The 23,318-nt window shown below is 37.7% G+C and overlaps 1 protein-coding gene across 1 annotated transcript in view; it reads right to left on the bottom strand.

Annotated features, from left to right (window-relative positions):
* PCSK5 (proprotein convertase subtilisin/kexin type 5) overlaps positions 1-23,318 on the bottom strand; it is a 440,253-nt gene that overhangs the window by 271,721 nt on the left and 145,214 nt on the right. The window contains exons 6-7 of the mRNA XM_081804067.1: positions 6,911-6,999; positions 3,123-3,295 (exon numbers count right to left, since the gene is read on the bottom strand). Coding sequence (XP_081660193.1) covers positions 3,123-3,295; positions 6,911-6,999 — 262 coding nt within the window. The remainder of the gene's footprint in view (positions 1-3,122; positions 3,296-6,910; positions 7,000-23,318) is intronic.

Raw genomic sequence — 23,318 nt, 5'->3', positions numbered from 1 at the left:
ATGGAAGATGTGCTTTTAAGGGCAAATGAAATTGAAGGTGAGGCCAGACGTAGGAAGAACAAAGTATATGACATGCAAGAACTCAGAAAGTCTATGCTGATTTCTATATATTGTTTCTAATCCACCACTACAGGAGGCTCAACGGAATCATCTAGAATTCTGTAGTGCAGAAATAGTAGACAAGGATCGGGGACTGAGCAGAAATATAAAGTTTTTTGAAAGGACATGATCTCTTCTTTGAAAAAAAAAAATGTATGTATATATACATACTGATACCTATATATGCATATGTAAATATATATACATTTATAACCACACACTGATACCTATAAATGAAATGTATTTCTTGAGCATCTATTGCTATTGACACCAGGGTACTGTGTCAATAGTTTTAGATGCATTATCATCTCATTTAACACTCATAACGTCTCTCTTAGTACTATTATTGGCTTACTTTAGATAAGGAAATGGGAGCAGACGTAATTTGATCTGTATTGGGTCAGAGAGCAGTGAATGACAGATCCTGGACTCAACCTGGCTAAATCCGAAGCCTGTGTATAGTAAACACATAGTAACCCTATCGTGTTGATCTAAACACATTTAAATGGGTCGCTGCTGCTTTTCCATAATTAATGTGCCATGATAGCAGCCAGAGAATAATCTGTTGTTTTTTAGGAGTTATTTCTTTTGTTACTACCTTAACTCTAAAAGTAAATAGCTAAATTCCCCCCCACCTCTTTTTTTAGATTAAAACCTTGAAAGATCTTCAGTGAAGTGTTGAATAAATTATGGTATCTCCATATTCTAAAAATGGTGAAACATTACAATAAATGAGTTCTATCCTTATGAATTACCCTAGAAGAATGCCCATCACACACTCTTAAGTGAAAACAGCAACATGCAGAGGCATGTGATCCCTGTTTGTTGTGGGAATGCACACAGAAGTAGGGAAAGGTGGAGTCCATACTCTTAACAATGGTTACCTAGTTGTGTGGGGAATTTATTTTTAATTTCATCTTTATAGCATGATTTATTTTAATAAGCATGGGTTACTTTTGTAATTAATAATGAATATAAAGTAATTTTTTTCAAAACTATTTGTTTCTAAATATAATCTTCCTAAAAGTTTGAGTAGCTTCTTCAGATGATCTTCTTTCTTAACCTTTTCCTCCTTCAACCAAAGTACCAGATTTTTAATTTGTTTTACACATTGAAATTCCAGTCAAGCTTACCACTGAATTAAAGACTCCCTAGCAGAAATAAATTTGAAAACATCGGTCCCCCATCTAATTCAATGGCAACTACTGAATATGGGGCATTGTCTGTCTATATGTACGCTATTGAGATTACTAATTACTAATATATTATTACTAGTGAGAAATTCCAGCCTACTCTTTATATTATATCAAAAGCCATACAAATACAATTTGAAGACTAAATATGAACTAAGCTTGATTTATTTAACTTGAATGAGCATTCAATGGATGGCATAGAAAGAATACCAATCTGCATTCCAGGGCTTTGGTAATGCAACCACCAGATTACTTAGAGTACATTCATTTGGTGTTCAGACACCTTGAAAGGAAAATTCTAGGCAAAATGATTTAAAACACTATTCTATAGCTTTAAAGGGCTTTAGAATAGTTAAAGATTGACAGAACTAGAAAGGATGTCTTAACCAAGCCTGAACTATCTTTCAGTTAGGAAGTACATCCTGAATGAGTGCACAAGCCTTCCCTTCCAGTCTATTTCAAAATAACCAGGAGACAGCTTAGCTTAGTCTTGTGATTACACCCCAACACCAATCCCACAAAGGTGGAAGAAGCATTATCATCTGTACTCCAGCTGCAACATTACATTAACCAACTGCATGCATTCCACCAATCCAAATCAGGGCTGAATATACAACCATCCCGTGGCTGCCATAATTCGTAGTAAATTAAATGGAATTCAACAAACATTAACTGAACAGTCACTAGAGTTCCATGTACCCCATGCATTTTGCAAAGCCCATCAAGATGGGTAGAGCACAAGCTTTGCTATCTTGGGACATAACAATTCAATTAGGAAGATATAGGCCAGAATAACTCTGATATAAAGCGCAATATGATAATGACTTTATGTAACACCAAGAACAATATAAAGTTTAGCAGGTGCAGGGTAGGGACTGCTGGAGCTTAGCTTTAGTTCGAGCAGTGAGAAGGCTTCTGGGGACAGGCAGCGTTTTAGCTGAGGCTTGATGGTGGAAGATAATCGGCTGTATAGTCCTAGGACATGGGAATGAGGCAAGGATGCGCTGGGAAAACAGTACTAGCTAAAGGATAGGAAGAGTGGAATATGCTTCCATTACAAAAAAGTGAAAAAAGATGATGAAGAAAGGGAGGATGGCCCCAGATCAAGATTAAAAGATATGCTTTAAATCACCCAAAGTTTCGCTCAGGAGTAAGAAACAGAAAGGAGTTGCTTCTGATGGAATGCTCCTCCTTCCATGATTACAAGTATACGGCCTTATTTTTTATTTAATGAAAATAAAATAGGATTTTTTAAGATCTGTAATTTGAAGGAGACATTTTATTACGTTAGATTATGTGGTCAGTTTTTGAGGGGAGGAGTGGTGCACGGATTTTTAAGTGAAATCAAGGAAAATGACGATGGTTGAGCTGCCTGGTTGGGGAACTTGGGAGCCAGCCTAACAGTAATACTGTCCTGGGACAGAAGTGAAACCTGGGAAGGGGGTACAAAAGGGAGAGGCCCAGAAGGGCACTGCTGGATGACCTCAACACCAACTAGAGCGGTTCAGTATCTTCATTTCTCCTCCATCTCTCAGTGCTGAGAATTTATTGCTCCAAATGCAAGATTAACATATTAACGAATACATTTCCTTTGAGCAAATTGAAGCATCCAAATATACCTCTGTTCTTGTCAGGGGAATCTCTCTAGCTCTTAGCTCATTTGCAGAATGGATGTAACACACAAACCTAAAGGTTCAGTGCCTCTTTCTATAAATCTGTCTCCTGGCTCAGCTATGAGCTCTGTCCATTCCTCTAGAGAATCCCATGAGAATCATCAAGAGAGTCATCACTGATTGACAAAGTATGAGCCGAGGTGCTTTTAAAACCTACCATTCTAACGCCGTTTTCAAAGGCCTGTCGGGTGAGTGGAGCCGGTCCATCCACGGTCTTGCCATCATCATCGGGGCCCCAGCTTGCACTGTAGATATGCACGTGCTGAGGATTGAAGCTAACCGATTTCGCTTCAACCATGTCCGTGACATCTCCATCCAGCATCCGAACCCCTTCCAGACAGAAGGGAATTAGCTTGAATAGAGGCTTCACTATATAACACCCAAACAGCCCAAGACATATTTCCAATTACAGTGATTTGGGGGCAAAGAATCAACTTTTTAATCAACACTTAAGTGAACATCTTCTCCCCACCCCCCATGCAGACTCTTCCAAAGCTTTCCTGGAGAGAAAGTAAATTACATCATACGAGAGAGAGCAAAACTTCTTTAAAATCTTTTTTATCCATTATTCTCTTTTTTAAAGTTTCCGCAATCTCTCCCTTCTCTTTCTCCCTGTATTCAGAGAGTACTTGACAGAGAGAGCCTCAAGCAATCCATCTTCCCTAAACTTCCCTTCATTAGGTAACTTGTGTTCATAATTGGTATTGAGCATTCTGACCTTAGCGGGCTCACAAAATTTGGAAAGCCGCCAAGTTAGGTTGGTCTAATTTCCTCCGTATTTAATATTATCTCCTAATCTGTAAGACTGATGTGAACTTAATACATTATTTCTTTGCCAAGTTATTTATAAGTCAAATAATAAATGAGAATGCTCTCTTTGCACGTCACACATCAAATCAGTCTCCAAGGGTTTTAACAATGTTCAGTCATTAATCTTCATTTAAGCATATTCCCGCCAGACAGACAGGAATTTATTATTAACCTTAATAGGAAAAAAATTGACACAGAGACCCCAAAATAAATTACGTGTCAAATGTCAGGCTTTCTTTCCTTTTATTTTGGAGACTCAGAACAACAATAATACATCTAATTGTGAAGTAACCCTATCTCTCCTTCAGCTTAAGCTGAATAGCATCACTGAGATGCTGTATTATTTTACAATTATATCTTTACGGCCCATATTTACTCCTTAGAAAAACCTTGCTCTCTAGCGGGATTTCAAGTTTTTATGGCTACCAGCCCATGGGGCTTAAATAATAAAACCACTAATCAGGCAGCTTTGATACTATGTGGTTTGAGGTGGGGCTTTTGGTAGAAAATCAACATACTCTTGAAAAAAAACTATACCTTCTTTGTGCTTTGAAAGAATGTTTAACTTTTAATTCTAAAATTTACAAACATAAAAGATAGAAGAAATGACAATGAGCATTGAGACAGACAAAACTTAACTGGTAACATTCTGCCATATTTCCAGCAGAAGCTTTTTAAACTACGTGACAGATAGGTCACTATACCCTTTAATATTTATTTCCAAAAGAACAGTGGAAATCAACACTCAGGACACACTGAATTTCCTCAAAGTGCCCCTAAAGACACTGCACTTGATTATTATATCTCTTGACTGTCTTTTCCTCCAGACCTTTGGATTTTTAAAGGAGATGTATAGAACAGCTGATGTGGATCACAAGGGTTATAAATAAGTTACTTTAAAAATTATCAGATGGAAACTGTACTTAGAAGGCTTTTCAGCACTTTGTTTTGTGGGGGTAGAATGCCCAGCCTGATGCTCTTTGTATATACTGGGTCCTAAGCAGCCATTGGTTTGCTTTAATTTGACATGAATATTCAAAATTCACCTGCATGGTTTTTACTGAAAACAAGATGAACTTCATATGCCTCCATTTTCACTTCTTGCTATTTCAAAGCAGAAAATGGAACTACAGTTGACCCTTGAACAACTCAGAGTTAGATGCACTAACCCTCCCCACCACCACCACCACGAAGTCAAAAATCCACATACAACTTTGACCCCCCAAACACTAATAGCCTACTATTGCTTGGAAGCCTTACCAATAACATAAGAAGTTGATGAACACATATTTTGTATGATATATGTATTACAGATTATATTCTTACCATAAAGTAAGTTAGAAAAAAGAAAAGGTTATTAAGAAAATCTTACGGAGGAGATAGTCCATTTACAGTACTGTACGTACTGAAAAAAATATGTATATAAGCGGACACACACAGTTCAAACCTGTGTTGTTGAAGGATCAACTGTATTTTACCGGTACAAAGAAATAAACACTGGACTATATAACTGTCTGAAATAACCTAACTGGTAATTCTAAATGCCAACATGTAAGAGTATCTACATAATACCTGAGTGCAGTTTCTAGGTCATGCAACTGATGGAAGTCTAGGAAAAAAAGGCTTGATGAAATCATATCTAGAGGGTAATACTCTTTTTCTGACCAAAAATTAACAAGAATTTTGCTTCCTCAAGTTTAAAGATGAAAGGTTGATTTTTCCTTATCTGACTGCAAGCCTTGATGCTTTGGGTCCGGATGGTTCAGTTTATAATTCAGAATGTTCTTGTTTTGGGGATGAGTGAGACATTGCCATACATTCATTTTCTTACTGAAGTCCTCTTTGGCTAGATCAGCAGCTTATCTGTGAGTTCATTCCTTCAGTCCCTCAAGGTCAGTGAATGCTGGGTTAGCACAGGAGAATGAGGACCCGGACAAGGATGTGTGCTGGTCTATGTGAGGGACTGTGTGTGTCATGTCTAGGACAGCAAGCAGGGCTGATTAGTAGCCACCATAGTCATTGGATTCTCTTGAGACTATCAGGGGTGTCCAGCACCCTTATCATTCTTCAGGGGAAATTTCTGTCTCCTTTCTTTAGCTCCTTCATGAACCTTCCCCTTTGACGCTCAGCAGATGTTGTCAGAGTATAGCTAATTACTGCTTAACAAGCTGCCATACGCTAAGAATTTGGTGTGAAATAAAGGAGAGAGACAGGTCAAAGGCACTGAGCACTGACATTCGAGGTAGTGTCAGGAAACCTTTTCTTAGCACCATTACTATACACCCCAAATATCATGTTACAAGACGTCTACATTTACTCTAGAAAGGACTGTTTTTTAAATTTTAGATCCAATTCTATTTACCACTTGGCAACAATAGTGTAGGGAAAACAAAGATGTCAGTCTAGTTACCAGGAAGTTCATTCATCTGTGACACTATTTAGGGGAACCCCCAGGGACACCTTGGAACCACTAGGATCGATAGCGTGTCTTAGCATGTGTTCGCCCATTTGTGTGTGCCTGGGCACCAGGCGAGAGCTAACGAAGATGAGTACAAAGGGCAAAGAGTTTGCTTCTATTAACGCCCAGATGTTACATTCCCTTGGTTAGGTCCTCGTAGTAGGCGTATGTATAGAGTTTGTGCATGTGTGTAATGTATATACATAATCTGGGATTATTAACAGTAACTCTATCGCTCTATTATGGGTCTACAAAAGGAGATTATACCATTTCCCATTTTAATTTCCATTAAAAAGGAACTTTTGGTAAAACAAGGAAAAAGGAAAAAAATGGATCTTCTGTTTTGATACTAATTTCAGAATGTCTCTCTTCATAGAGATATTATGGGCTGGTATTTAGATTATCAGTTCTTTCCGACCCAGGCAGCCATTGTATAGTTCGGGACAGATGTCAATGACCCCATCTTCATGACTGGACATGTTTTTCATGCCCATTTTAAAGCAAGAAATGTCTGTGCTTGCACCCCTGTAGGGGTACTGCTTCAAAAGCCCTGAACTATATTTAATAACACACACGAAGATGGTCATTTTCGACAACAGTTGAACACTACTCTGCCAACACAGCCCTGTCTCGAGCTCAGAAAGGGTTGTCCATCCACCCAAGTCTGTTTCCCGTACCTCCGATCTTGGCATTGAAAGCAATTCCGACTGTGCAGTGAGAGTTGTTCGCTGCGGCTGCCACTTCTCCAGCACAGCGGGTCCCATGCCTGCAGGGAGAACACACACACTTGCTCAAGTAAGATGCTCCATTCTTCCCAACTCACATCGTCATCGCCTCCAGTCAGACTCCAAAGGGGGGAAGCCTGCATCAAGCTGTGGAGGTTTCTGGAACTTCTACTTAAGGAGCCCTTAGCCTGCCCACTGCAAACTCTTAATTACACTCTGTTTTGGATTCTATGATTGATATATATATATATTTTATATCTTGCTTTCCCAACTAGAAAATCTCCTTGAAAGCTAAAATTGAATGGTATGTTTCTTTGCATTCTCTAAATTTCCATTGTCCAATATGGTAACCACCAGCCATCTGTGGCTATTGGGTACTTGAAATGCAGCTCATGTGACTTTATCTCAACTTTAATTTTAATTAAATTTAAGAACTGGTACTCAATTTAGTTATTACAAAAGTTAAGAACGTCAGTATAGGAGAATCTGCTTCTTAAACTGTAACTTAAATAGAGATCAAGTATCTCCAGTGAAATCTGTCATCTAAAATATGATGTGCTGTATATATACACTGGATTTCTAAGATTTTGTGTGAAAGAACAATGTGAAATATTCCACTAATATTTGTTCTATGTAAATGACATGAAATCTTTTATTTAATAAAATATATCAATATTTATTTCACCTGTGTCCACCTTTTTTTTTTTAAAAAAAAGATTTTATTTATTTGACAGAGAGAGGTATATATAGAGAGAGAACACAAGCAGAGGGAGTGGGAGAGGGAGAAGCAGGCTTCCCGCTGAGCAGGGAGCCCGATGCGGGGTTCGATCCCAGGACCCTGAGATCATGACCTGAACCAAAGGCAGACGCCTAACGACTGAGCCACCCAGGAGCCTCTGTTTCCACCTTTTTAAAAATGTGGCTACTAGAAAAGCAAATGCCTATTTCTGAAAAATATTCCTTTTATTTCTCATCACAGTGACTTCATTCCTCAGAAAAATCCTTTACTTGAAAGAACTTCTAAGATCATCCTATGCAAGGCGAGCAAAGAAGTTCCAAGTGCAAAGTACCATCTGTTTAGAAATGTGTTCACCTAACACTGTGTTGAGAAAAATCCTGAGGTCTGGCTGAGCCCAGGGAAAGGAGACTAGGGCTGATGGCTACCATCTGCCCTGGATGCAGAAGAGGACTATGACAACCGCTACAGATGTATTTGTCATTGCTAATGAAGCCCAAGGCTCACCCCCTTGCCCTCATTTTTAGAGATGAGGATGCTTAAGGAGGCTCTGAGATGTAAAGAGATAGGGTGAAGTCAGCCTAACAGTGACTAAGACTTGGGTCCCCCAAGTTCTATGTCATTACTTTTATTTAACAGCATAGACCACGCTCATCATGGGCTATGACTACCATCTATGCAAATGTAAACAAGTTACTACTTACAAAGGATACATACACACGCAAGTTTCTACAACAGAGATAAATCCTGCTCCGTGCACTTAGTAATGTCATGCATATCTTCCTATGTAAGTATTAGCCTGTATGTCATTTAAAAGCTTACTATTACCTCCCGTCACCTTTTAAATGGCATCTTCCCCCACACCCCCACCCCATAATCTCTCTCACAAGTCCTCGATTTCTGGAAATTTACCCAGTTTTTCCACTGAGAGTAACAAGGCTATGAAAAACAATCTTGAGCATTTATATACTTTTATACCTTGAGATAAATTCCTACAAGTGGAATGCCTGGATCAAAGAGCACAGAATATATTGTCAAATTGTTAACGGAAGATTAAAGTAATAAAACTAAACTTCAAAAAACCCCTGCAAGATGGATAAATATTATTATTACAAAACATATTTTTGTGCATGACCAAAAAAAAGACCGTAAGCCAACTCGAATGACAATATGAAGAATGGAGAAAATAGATGAACAGACCCGTGTCTATAAACCCCTATGTATGAGTTTTTCAATCTTTTCATCCTTGCAAATCTGACATGAAAAATGTTATCTCATTGTTGCTTCCCTTTTTATCCCCTCAGATTACATTTGATGTTGTCCATCTTTTCAAATATTTATTAGCTATTTCTATTTCTTGTTTTGTGAATAACATTTTCATGCCTTTTGCCCAAATTTCTTCTTGCTTTTCCATCATACCTGTTGCATATACATTTCCACATGTGTTCTTTGGAACACAGCAATCTTATTTATGGCAATTTTAGGTTGTTCTACCCAGTAGTTAATTTTGATGCATTCATAATTATCTTCCCCTTCTGATATTTAGTCATACCACTTTAATCATCAGAAAAATGATCCACTTTTAAAAGAAAAAAAGATTTCTTTTGTAAAATACAAGCTGAACTACTCATTTTACCCCTGAGCCCAGCAAGTATTTACTATGATTCTTCATTAGTCTCTGATTGCGTATTACTTCATGGTGTAAGTTACTTTTTTTCCTCAGATGTCAAATTCCCTTTATGAGTCCATTGTTCTTATACTTCATTGTATCTATTATTAATTAAGGCAAGTGCTACAGGAGCATAAGGATCTGATTTTAATTCTCCAATTGTTATTTATGAGTCCATTATGACAAGTTTGTTCATTGTATTGTGGATTTGATAATGTTTTCTGTGGTTCTGTCACTTTTTATTTTATTTAGAATGGAATTATTAAATACTCCTAATGAAACTATTTATGAATATGCAATAAAACTCTGGGATTCCTGTAGTAAAAAAAAAAAAATTAAAGATACCAGGCTAATAATTAAATTGTATAACTTTTTCCCCCTTTACTATCAAACATTGTGTTCATATCAGTTGTATCTCTTACAAACATGATTACTTTTTCTGAAGCTAGGCTATCTTTGTCTTTAACTCAAGAATAAGTCCATTTACAGAGACTAGATCCCATTGTAACATGATATATCTATGTTCATTTCTGTATTTTTCTCCCTGTATGAGTATGGTTGTCATACATTCTATCAGCTAATGCTTACTATAGCTATTTGCTCAAGGACACCCAACATCACAAAGTCTAAAAGTCATCAATACTTTTTTCAATTTTTCCCAAATACAGACTAGAATATTTTTAAAAGATTTTATTTATTTATCTGTCAGAGAGAGAGAGCACAAACAGGGCGAGAAGCAGGCAGAGGGAGAAGCAGACTCCCAGCTGAGCAAGGAGCCCGATGCAGGGCTCGATCCCAGCACCCTGGGATCATGACCTGAGCCAAAGGCAGATGGTTAACTGACTGAACCACGCAGGCGTCCCAGAGACTAGAATGTTTTAACTGTGATTATTCACCTTTTAATACATGAAATCCCCGTGATTATAGTTATACATTGGATATTTTTGGAAACTATCATTAGTGTCACTATTTTGAATAATCAATGTTTGTTTTGATATAAAAATATTCTTTGCTCTATTTGTTCTTATAGTTCATAACTCCTTCTAGGATCATGGATTTTTTTTCTGAAGAACATTCTAATAAATGTGTCCCTCAGAGAGTCTTTTGGTAGTCTCAGAAAATGGCTTTATTTTACTGTTGTTCTTGAAAAATAATTTCACTGGGAATAGAATTCTAGACGAAGAGCTCTTCAAGGATGCCATTCCACGGTCTTCAAGTTACCATTGTTTCTGGTAAGAAATCTGCCATCTTGGCATTCTAGTTCTCTCTGGACACTTTTCAGATCTTCTCTTTGTCTTTTCTACTCTGCAGGTTCATTAAGATGTTGTATGTTTGGATTTTTAAAAATTCTTTCTTGGAATTCCTAGACCTGTGATCTAATGCTTAAATCCTCATAAGTTTTAGCTCGTACCTTTGAAAGCTACCTTAATCTTTCAATTTCACCTTCAGATTTCCTGTATCCTTCTCTCCCTAGGCTGCTCTCCATGTAATCTGCTCAGTTCTATATTTTACTTATCTTCAGCCACGCCTAACGTGCTCTTAGCCCATTCATTGCATTACTCCTGTCGAGCATTATGTTTTATTTACTTATTTTTTTTGAAGTTCTTTTTCAAACCCATCTGGTTAATTTGAATAATTTAGAAATACTGTTCAATTATATGTATTGGAACATATTTGATATATATATTTCTTGATATATATGAATTATATGTAATAATTCTCAAACATGTCAATCTAATTCTGCTCTTTTTGCTGCTGGATTGTTTATATTGTGATATTTTCCCCGTGTGGTGGGTGAAATGTCCATTTAGGAGGTCATGTTGTTTGGGCTTTTAACTTTGTGAATTCTTTGAAGCTGGAGTGGACGATGCATCAAGGGTTCTGTTTTATGCAAGTCTTTTCTCACCTCACCGCCATCCCTGTGCTTTTAAAAATCCAGCTCCAGGCTGGCTGGGTTTGACTGATCACTCTGGAAAATTCGTAGTGTCCACTTATTGCCTACCTCATTTATAGACCTGAACTTTCGCAGAGAAATACTGTGTCCCATTAGCTCAACCATGCACTAAAAAATTCTTTAATATTTTCCCAAGAGTTTTAGATGTACTACAGTAGGAGAGATTTAATTAAATATCTTTTCTACCATAGTATTTTTAAAATGTAAGAATTAACTTGGCTCTGTATTCCTAAAATGCAATAAAACCCTGCACATATTATGTGCATCATTAATGTACAGTGGATTCTCCTAAGTGATGAAAAGAGGGACTATTTCCTTATAAAAACATTTCTTGCAAAGATTTCTGTATATTGCTGTATATCATGAGCAATGATGAACCATTTTTGGGAAAAAGGGAAGTTATCACTCTGCTGCTGATGCATACATTTTAAATATCACTTAAATAATATACTGCAACATGCTGTAATTGAGGGTCCAAATTGCTAGCTCAACTACATTTAAACAGTCCCCTCTCTTCAGATGACAATGATCATTACTCCGAGTAAAGTACTAGTCATCTTTTTATTTTTGTATCTTAGTTGGATTCAATCCTTTGATGGATTTAAAATAGATCACAGAACAATGGATATCATCATGACCTGTTCAAGTATATGAACAAGATTCAATTTCTTCCTTCTCTTAAAGAACAAGGGTGGTCAGCATTAAGTATGTTTGTGATGTCAGTTAATTATAAAAGTCACAAAATAGACAAAAGTCTTTGTTTCAGATGTATTTTTCTTCAGAGAAAACAGAGGATGAGCATTTAGAATATTTTCAGTATAAGGAGAACCATTGCAGTAGATTTTAGTACAGAAAGCAATATGCTCAATGTATTACATTCTGACCTACATGCACCTAAGTATGAATTTACTAGCCACCTTCCACATAACAAAGCTTGGAAAAAGCTTCTTTGTACATGTTCATGCTACTGCTAAGACACTTTCTTTTCTGACACCCCAGAAGATAACCCAATGATATAAATTATAATGGATAGTTAGACCAGTGGCAAAATAAATTGGACATCATCTAAAATAAAGTAGATGTAGACAAACTAGGAAGTAAAAAATGCATCATTTCTTCTCCAGCTCTCTTAGGCATATTGTCATTGCACCCTAGTAAGTGCAAAATGTTCTATCATATAATTTTTACTCGAATAAACCATTGTGGCTCTTAAAGAGCATCTTGACTGAGTGATCATGACAGTCTTTGTTGTACCGTTCCAAGTTTTCTCATCTACTACATGATCTGCTCCCAATAATAAACCATTGACATTAAAGATCTCCAGAAGTTTTACCTGGGGTGACTGAAAACAAGGAAAATGAGATCCGAGAGTGGCTGCTAATCTGTTTCCATGATTTTGGGAACTCATACAAGCGAAGTGAAGTGAGTACAAAATATGAATTCATAGTTGACCACAAAATACTGCCTTTGTGTATTCTCCAGCTTTCTCCTAGCCCCAGAGTCACGTTGCTTTGTGAACTTTGTTTCTTCCATGTGCATTAGTGGGGATGAAAATATTAACTTACTTGAGCTTTACCGTAGATGTGAAGATGCAAGTGAGCTCTGGAATGAATCTGAGACATCAGGACACGTGGCAAAAGGTCTACGCCCATGGTTGCCACCGCATGGCTCGCAAGTCAAAATTACACTTGTCTGAATCAAACAATGACAAGTTGGAGAAAAACTACTTTCTATTTCATTTCTTTCTTGAAACAAACATCTTCGGCTGTTCATGGATTCAGTCTACCCCCTCATTGAATAGAAATTCCCTTTTGACATCTGGTGTGCCCCTTCTCTTTGGCGTATTTTGGTTTTGTTTAAATCGGAGTGAAAACTTTCCACTTCAAAAGCTCCCTCAGAAAGGGAGAGCAAGAAATAATGATGTATTTGATGTGTTCTCCAAACTATCACTTCGAACCATCAAACGCTATTTGATGTGTTCTCCAAACTATCACTGATGTTTCTGACTGCTCACATAGTTCTTGATAATATTCCCACCTTGTGTTTACATCACGCCATCCATTTCTCTAAGTATTTTAACCTCAACTGATTCTCACCTCAACCCTCTGAAGCAAAACAGGTATCACTTCTCTAGTTTGACAAATGAGAAAATTCCATCAGTCAGATGGTGACTGGAAGGTATAAAAAGTGGCAGTGCAAAGACTAGATCCCGCTCTCCTGAATCCTTAGGTGAGGTCTTTTCACGGTTCCAGCAAAAGTCACAGGGACCCATGTCCTTGCCTTTGAATGGCTGCCAAGATTTCATGCCACTTCTTCGCTGGCTACCCTACTTATTCCATGTGGTAGCGGCGACTTTATTCCTTCATTACTATTGATGACAGGATATTTGACAGTATGTTTTATAGAATCTCCCTAATAAATTATTCAGCTTGAGTGAGAAGGAGGAAATGCTGGGAATCTTAAAAATGAAAATTTAAGAAGAATGGAAAAGAGCTGAAAACAGATTATTGCCCTGTCTTAAAGCAAAAAGCTTTACGAAAGCTCATGAAACGTTAGGGGGGGAAGAAAAGGTAAACTGAAACTTTTAAAAAGTAAACAAGAAATCACCCATTCCACTTTTCGGTGATGAGTTTTTGTGAGACAATTAAGATACTAGCTTCTGAAGTAACTGCAATTATACACAGTCCCTGAGGCTTCCATAATATTACTTTTTTTTTTTTTTTTTTGGTTATACAAGGAAGGAATGCAGAAAAACTCATTCAAAATAACCGCTAAGGGCTGAATGTGCCCATCCTCACCCTCCATTCATATGCTGAAACCCTAATCCCAGTGTGATGGTATCTGGGGCTGGGGCTTTGGGGGGCGGCTAGTAGGTCACACAGGTGGAGGCCTCATGATGGGATTAGAAACAGCAGAGAACATGCTTCCTTTCTTTCCATCATGTGTGGATACATTAAGAAGGCAGCTTTCTGGGCGCCTGGGTGGCTCAGTTGGTTAAGCGACTGCCTTCGGCTCAGGTCATGATCCTGGAGTCCCAGGATCGAGTCCCGCATCGGGCTCCCTGCTCAGCAGGGAGTCTGCTTCTCCCTCTGACCCTCCCCCCTCTCATGCTCTCTATCTCATTCTCTCTCTCAAATAAATAAATAAAATCTTTAAAAAAAAAATTTTTTTTAAATAAAAAAAAAAAAAAAGAAGGCAGCTTTCTGCAAGCCAGGAAGAGAACCCTCCCTGGGAACTGAATCTTGGACTTTCCAGCCTCCAGAACTGTGAAAAATAAGTATTTATTGTTTAAGCCACCCCCTCTTTGGGACTTCGTTATAGCAGCCTCAACTAAGACAATAACAAATAGCTATATAAAATAAGATATTCAGAGACACTCTGATCGCCTAATATTGAAAGAATCTTCGGCATGAACTTTAAACTATCACAGCTCTTATACTTAGCAACAGCCATTGTGAATCTTCCTCTTGGTCTTCAAGAACAGATACACAATAAAGAAATTAATAAAAGCATTCATCAACTGTTCCGAAGTTGAACAAACATGTTGTAGGCAAGAAAATGAAAAATATATTTTATAATATTAACTAGCAATAGTCAATTGCTATAGTACTACTAAGCAATTAGTAGTAGTTAGCATCTACTAAGATGCTAACTTCGTAGCATCTTACTAAGTTAGATGCTTAATAAGCATCTACTTACTACTACTACTACTACTAAGAGCTAGCAACAGATATATCACATGTAAATGACCAGCAAAGCATTTTAAAAAACAGAATATTTCTTCTAGAGGTTTAAACGTACTGTGAGTCTGACACACACATACACATGCACAAAGCACACATAAAAACTGGTGAAATCTGAATTAGGTCTGCAGAGTGCATTGATGCCAATTTCCTGGTTTTGATATTTTACTATAATTGCATAAGTTGTTATCAATGGGGGAATCTAGATGAAGGGTATGGGGGACCTGCACTATTTTTGCAACCTCCAGTGAATTTATCATCTCTTTAAAGTTAAAAATGATTGTAGGTCTGAAGAATCTAGAGTTATTTGTAATACTGACTGTAATTCAAGATGGATAGTTTAGTCAGAACACAAAATATTGACAATAAAATAAAATTCTAGTGGTTAGTATACTGCCTTTTTAAAAATTTTTAGATTTTTTATAAATTTATTTTAAAATTATTTTTTTACATTGAAGTATAATTAACACAATGTTATATTAGTTTCAGGTGTACAAAATAATGATTTAACAATTCTATACATTTTTCAGTGCTCATCAAGGTAAGAGCACTCTTAATCCTTTTTATCTATTTCACTCATTTCCCCCTCCATGCTTCCCTTCCGGCAACCCCCAGTTCGTTCTCTGGATTTAAGTCTGTTTTTTGTCTCTTTTGTTTCTTAAATTCTATATATGAGTGAAATCATATGGTATTTGTCTTTCTCCGACTTACTTAGCATAATACCCTCTAGGTCCAACCATATTGTTGCAAAGAGTAAGAATTCTTTCCTTTTTATGGCTGAGTAGAATTCCATACTATATATATACACCACATCTTCTTTATCCACCCATCTATCGATGGACACTTGGGTTGCTTCCATATCTTGGCTATTGTAAATAATCCTGCAATAAACACAGTGGTGTATGTATCTTTTCAAATTAATGTTTTATTTTCTTTGGGTAAATACTCAGTAGTGAAATCACTGGATCATACGGTAATTTCATTCTTAATTTTTTAAGGAACCTCCACACTGTCTTCCATAGTGGCTGCAAAAATTTGCATTCCCACCAACAGTGCACGAGGGTTCCTTCTCCACATCCTCGCCAACACTTGCTATTTCTTGTCTTTTTGATTTTAGCCATTCTGACAGGTGTAAGGGGATATCTCATTGTGGTTTTGATTTGCACTTCCCTGGTGATGAGTGATGTTGAGTATCTTTTCATATGTCAGCCATTTGTATGTCTTCTTTAGAAAAGTGTCTATTCATGTCCTCTGCCCATTTTTTTCAGATTATATGTTTATTGGCATTAAGTTTTTTATATACTTTTGATATTAAGCCCTTATCAGATATATCATTTGCAAATATCTTCTCCCATTTAGTAAACTGCCTTTTCATTTTGTTGATGGTTTCCTTTGCTGTGCAAAAGCTTTTGGTCTTGGTGTGGTCCCAACACTTTATTTTTGCTTTTGCTTCTCTTGCCTTAGGAGACATATCTAGAAAAATGTTGCTAAGGCCAATATCAAAGAAATTACTACGTTTTCTTCTAGGAAGTTTATGGTTTGAGGACTCACATTTAGGTCTTTAATCCATTTTGAGTTTATTCATGTTCACGGTGTAATAAAATGGTCCAGTTTTTCCAGCACCATTTGTTGAAAAGACTGTCTTCTCCCCATCTTATATTCTTCCCTCTTTTGTTATAGATTAATTGACCATATAAGCATTGGTTTATTATTTCTGGGCTCTCTATTCTGTTCCATTGATCTGCGTCTATTTTTGTGCCAGTACCATACTCTTCTGATTACTACAGCTTTGTAGTCGATCTTGAAATTTGGGACTGTGGTATTTCCAGCTTTATTGTTCTTTCTCAAGATTGCTTTGGCTACTTAGTGACTTTTGTGGTCCCACGTAAGTTTTAGGACTATTTGTTCCAGTTCTGCAAAAAATGTTGGTATTCTGATAGGGATTGTTTTGATCTGCAAATCGCTTTGGGTTGTATGAACATCTTAACGACATAGGTTCTTCCAGTCTACGAGTATGGTATATCTTTCCAATGGTTTGTGTCATCTTCAATTTCTTTCATCAGTTTTTTATAGTTTTCAGAGTACAGGTCTTTTACCACAAGTTTATTCTTAGGTATTTTATTCTTTTTGGTCCAATTATAAATTGGATTAATTTCTTTTTCTACCCCTTTGTTATTAGTGCATAGAAATCAAAGAGATTTCTCTATGCTACTTTTGTGTTCTGAGACTTTACTGAATTCATCTATCAGTTCTGGTATTTACTGGCAGAGTCTCCAGAATTTTCTATATATAGTATCATGTCATCTGCAGATAGTGAAAGTTTTATGTCTTCCTTACCAGTTTAGGTATTTTTTATTTATTGTTCTTGTCAATATACTGCTTTAAAAGTGTTCTCTTACCTCTGCCATTTTCCCTCTTCTTTACCCTCTCCAGCCTAGACCTTTGACGTCTTTACTTTTCCCCTCTTCCTTCTATATGCCCCAACCTAGGAAAACAGCTTATTCATTACTAACTGAATTCACTGTTAACTATGTAAGCCTATAAATCAAAGAAAAAATAGCTTGATTTAACAGAAAACCTAGTCTGTTACCTCACTTCTGCTGCTTTCTCAAATATAATGTTGCATGGACTGAAGTACACGAAAGCCCATGACAAGCACGTATGTGTGTCTGTATACAGTTCTGACCAAGATCTCAGCCACCTCCTTATTAGCCTTTCTTCTTACCCTTATCTTAAAGATCAACATCATCATCAAAGCACTACAGTATGAGACATCCTTGTTGATGAAATCTACTAATCATGATGAGGGAATGAGGCCCTTTTCTTGGCTTGCTGGTTCTCTATAGATTTACCTAGCATGCTTTTCAGTTCTTTTTTATTTTAATGATTAGTTTTTCCTGTCATACATGAAATTATTTCTATGAATTCAGATGGCCCATGCTTATCTATACTCCCCAGTGATTCAATGCTGCTATCCCTTCCCCACTGGGTCTATTAAGAACCCACAACTCTCGTCTTCAAGCTCTCTAACTTCTACTAGAGGGTTCTGTTTACTGTCTGAAACTCCGATCTACTAGTTGCCACTCCATGTAGTTAGAACTTTGGGAACAGCCTGATCTTATTTTCCACCACAAATGGGAGACTGCAACACTTTCTCCCTTACCCCTTGACTATAAATAGACAGAAATTAGTCATTCCTGCGGATTCATTTTAGGTCTGTTCTCAGTGAGCTAGGAGTCAAGTGTTTTCTCTTATAAATTCATAAATGTGGATCTGGAGGCTCCAACTCTTGCTCAGAACTGGAGGGTACAACATGATACCCATTTTTCCACTGGATATCTGTCTGCTTTACTGGGCTAAGTACTACCTATAATTCTGGAAAACAGAACTATAACACTTTCTTTTTGTGTAAAGAATAAACTCTGTCAGGAATGTTACTTTCTTGAAAATTATCAAAGTACCTCCCAAGATTTTAGTTAACAATATTAGTTCCTTCCTCCCTCCTTCCTTCCTTTGTCAAGTCCAGATAATTCACATCCTATGTCCTAAGCATTTTCTAAGCAAGGGATATACAAAGTTGAATAATCTGAGGCTGCGGTGCTCACAATCTTGGTAGATAAGATTCTGAGTAAAGGATGAACAAAACCTCTTTTCCTTTTCTATGGGAAACTTACTTTGGTTTAACTTTCTAGCTGTTCCCCTTGATATCTGGTAAAAGTGGGATATCAGCTACCAAGGATCACTGCTTATGGTAAAAATGAGCCCTGGTTGGTGAATTACCAAGCACTGGGAGGTCTGTGGCCAGGATGCTGGATACATGATGAGAAGTCTTGGCTTTGGGCTTCTGAGAGGAGACACTAGAAATTGAGTGCAGCCTTCCTTGTGTGCCATAGGCTATTTATAGGAATAGTATTGTTCCTAACAGCATGGGGCTTTGAAGGCAAAATGACTTTTCTACGCACTCACATGGCTCTTTCTTTTTTTTTTTTAAAGATTTTATTTATTTATTTGAGAGAGAGAGAGAGAGAGCACATGAGGGGGGGAGGGTCAGAGGGAGAAGCAGACTCCCTGCTGAGCAGGGAGCCCGATGTGGGACTCGATCCCGGGACTCCAGGATCATGACCTGAGCCGAAGGCAGTCGCTTAACCAACTGAGCCACCCAGGCACCCCACATGGCTCTTTCTTGTACAACTGAGGGGTCATTTGGGCTCTGAGGGGAAAGAAGAGGAACAGGAAATAGTCCGGGGACTGGTGAACACCCTTGCTGAAGAAATATAGCTGACATTGGTCCATGGTACATTATATTCTTATCCTCCTAATTACCACTAATAGTTCTACGAGTTCAACTGACCACCAATTGAACCTATGACCACTGACAGGGGTGTTGTAAGATTTATGCAAGTAATTAACCAAGTACTGAGGTCCATGCGAATCAAGGTTTATATGCAAAGTGTTATAGGAATTTCTGCTCCAAGGGTTCTGACTTGAAGTTGGTGTTTGCGAAAATGCTTGGTATGCAATCTAAACAATTTTCTCCTCCTCACACCTGAACTGATTTTCCTATAATTTTGCAGCATAATTAAAAGGAAATTTTATAATTAGAACTCACTAAAGCATGAAATATGAAGTATATACTGCGTGTGTATGCTGAGAGACTGGAGATCTATAAAGATAATGAAAGAAATAATGGCCTGTATCAAATTATAATTTTGATTTTCTTGTGGTCTATTTCTTTCGATACATATTTCTCTTCTCCAAATGTATACTGAAAACCACATTCCTACAATTCTAAAGTAGCAAAAACAAGAGACCCAAATGCTAGAATGTGCTCTCCCTAGACAATATTTCACCTTTACATACTCCTATATATAGGTAAACCTCCATTTTTATTAATATTCTTATAATGACCTAGTTAACTAGACATAATGAGACCGTTCCCATGTATTGGCCCATAATTAATGAACTTTTCTGAATCATTCGTTCAGCAAATATTTATTGAGTACCTACCACATGCTGAGGAATGAATTAGTCACTAAGGATTCAATAGTGAGAAAAAAAGACATAATATAATGTAGTTTCAATGAGTTCCATTGGCCTGGAAATCCTGCAGAAGAGGCAATAGTCCATAAGTCTCTGTTCATTTAGCAATAATCAACTTAACGGTCCTGCTTCTATTTGTTTTTGCTAAACTATTCAGGTAAAGATATCATTCAATAACTATACGCTGTAAAACAGGCTAAAAATATTTGCTGTTTTGCTCAAAATCTGTTCCTGACTGATAATAAAAGGTGATATTGTAAGTGTTTGACTTCACTTGGCTTGAGACTGCTTCCAGGTCATAAACAAACTGTCAGAACACTTCTGAAGTGAGTCTTACTTTGCTGGGATGAAGGATCTAAAAGAAGTGACTATTACATAATCCTATTTGTCTGAAATACAGGTAAACTGTGGCTCTGGAGTGAGGATCCAAGGGGGCTCCCTTGGTGTTCCTTCTTGCAACACACTCAGGGTCTGAGACGTTTGGTGGCACGTGGTCCCAGGGTCCCTTGGCACTCTGAGAAACGGGTCCTGAAGTAGAGATAAGTAGCTCACACACCTTATAGTCACTGAGCTGACCTCATTTCATCTCAGCTACACCAAGCAACTGCTAACACTTCCATTTACTGATAGCCACTCCTGGATTTCCTGCGGAGCTCACCTGAGTCATTTCCTTACACACTGGAAGGCTCTCAAAATTATGGTAGTACAAAACCAACAATGAAGGAATGCCTCCCTCCAAAGCATAGATTTATCATATCCCTAATTATCAATTTAACATTTTAGCATATACATATTTTACTTGGGCGTGACATAGAGTGGGTTTTTATTATGACGGTGTTTGCAGGAGTGGGTGAACAGGGGTTGGCAAACATCTGTAATAGGCCAAATATAGCAAATATTCCAGGCTTTATGGGCCAAATACAGTCTCCGTCACATAATCCCCTTCCCCTCTTTTTAATCCTTAAAAAAAATAAAAAACATTCTCAGAGTCACCAGGCAGATCTGACCTGCAGTTACAAGTTTACCAGAAGTTTACAGTGGTTTCTGTGGGCAGAAGTTTACTGTGGTTTCTAAGCATAAAGGGTAAATGCAGTCATAGCTACTTACGACTTTTTGGGAACCAAGAAACGTACGCTTCTACCTTTTCTAACTCCCCTTCCTCTGATTTGATATTCCTACTGAATGCCGCTTTATGGAAATCAATCACCTCAACAAATATAACGTACAGTTCATATCCGCTAATGTAATAACTTCCATTTGAAAGAATGCTTAATACAATGTGCAACTGAAACATCAAATCAGGTGCACCTGGGTGGCTCAGCTGGTTAAGTGTCTGACTCTTGATTTCAGCTCAGGTCATGATCTCAGGGTCCTGAGATCGAGCCCTGTGCCAGGCTCCAAGGAGCTTGCTTAAGAGTGTCTCTCTCTCTCTCTCTCCCTCCCTCTAGCTCTGCCCCCCCTCCCCTGCTCACAGGCACACACATGCTCTCTCTCGGAAAACAAACAGCAAATCAATAAAGGTGATAAGGATCACTTATTTATTATTTGCTAGGTAGTTTCACTTGCCTAGGTTCACATACTTCATTTGCTCTCTCCAATAATCTTGCACACATTACATGTACCTTTGTCCGCATATTAGAGGTAAGGAAACAAATTCTTATGGGTTAAGTGACTTCACCAAGGTAATACAGCCAGCTTACTGTCAAAGAACGTGAACCCAAATCTCCCGACACCAAGTCCTAGTGTTTCCGCAACAATGAATGCACGATGTTTCCGGAAGGACGTGCATACATCCTCCGGCATGCATATACTTAGCAGGGCCGAACAAAATAATGACAACTTGAGACCTTTCCTGAGAGAAAGGCTCAGAAGTCGCTTCTTTGAAGCTATTTGGATCGCTGCCCATGAGTTCTTTTTTTTAAAAGGGTATCATAATTATTAGGTTTCCTAACTAAACAAGTAAAAAGATACGACTGATCCCATCACTAATGAAATTACGGCCGACTTAAGCAGCCCTATCTTCTTCCAGTGCCAGAATTTTCTATCTCTGTGTAAACATAAAATGCAAACAATACAAGGCAAATCAAGCAAATCAATTGCCTAATGAACTTTCAAAAGACACAGGATTTCATGCAATCGGTGAATTTCAGAACAGCTTTAATCACACTGAAAGCTGTGAAGAATAATCCAGAAAAGCGAGATTTAGTAAAAATGGAACAAGGCTGGCAACATGACAGGGGCTCTAAATGAGAATGATTTGTCAATAAAATGATTCCAAATGGCCCTTCGAAAACTGATAAAAATTTTTATAAACTGAGTCTGTTTATGGCTCTAAAATTCAAATTTTGTAATATTACAGAAAAACTACAACTTTAAACATGATTCATTTTTGTTTGATATAAGAATGGCTATGGCTACATGTGCTGTTGGATAATAAACTACACGTATTTTCATCATTTGGGTTTTATTGTTTAAAATAAAATACCATTTTCATTGCTCATTCCAAGACTCTGGCCTCAGTTTGAGTGGATTCATTTTGAATGTTTTCTCGCCCCAGCCCCCATTTATCTCTGTAATGAGTCCCTCCCCGCACTGCTTCTCCAGTGCAGTAAAGCTGTGGATTAAGTAAGAGACTAAGGAACTGGCTCCCCTCTCTTGAGAGAGCAGAAGCATTCACAGAGGATACAGAGTCCCTGTCATATCTGGTCTGGCTTGCAATCTTGAACTTCAATGTATATTCTAAGCAGGTTCCTTTCTGTACCCTAAATGCTTCTTTCTCAAGACACTGGAACACACAAGCTGTTTATGATAACAAAACAGTTTTCACGGTGATATCCTCCCATGAATACAACGTGATAATAGAAAATGTCAGGCCCTGAAGTGCATGCCCAGCATCTGGACAATTTCCCCTGCAGTACTCATGCAGTTTCGCAAGCCTAGGATAAGGATCCTATTTCCTTGGTTGACACATTACTTGCTTTGGCTAGGTGTGAGACCACACTCAGAGACGCAGGAGCAGCATAATGGCTGGAAGCCATTATGTCTGGCTTCCTTTATTAAATTTAGACTTTGGGACATAGAGAAACTCCTTCTTATGTCCCAAGAGAAGTACGCTCATAGAACCACACGGGGTGATGTTTAAGAGCTAGAGTCACATTCCTTCTCGATCTAGTATCTAAACATCTTAAAATATAGAAGAAAATACCATGGGTTAGCGT

The sequence above is a fragment of the Leptonychotes weddellii genome, chromosome 14 (genome assembly GCF_054177405.1).
Source record: "Leptonychotes weddellii isolate Sample4059 chromosome 14, ASM5417740v2, whole genome shotgun sequence".
NCBI lineage: Eukaryota > Metazoa > Chordata > Mammalia > Carnivora > Phocidae > Leptonychotes > Leptonychotes weddellii.
Note: the sequence above shows the minus strand (reverse complement) of the source record. Positions and strands in the feature narration are given on the sequence as shown.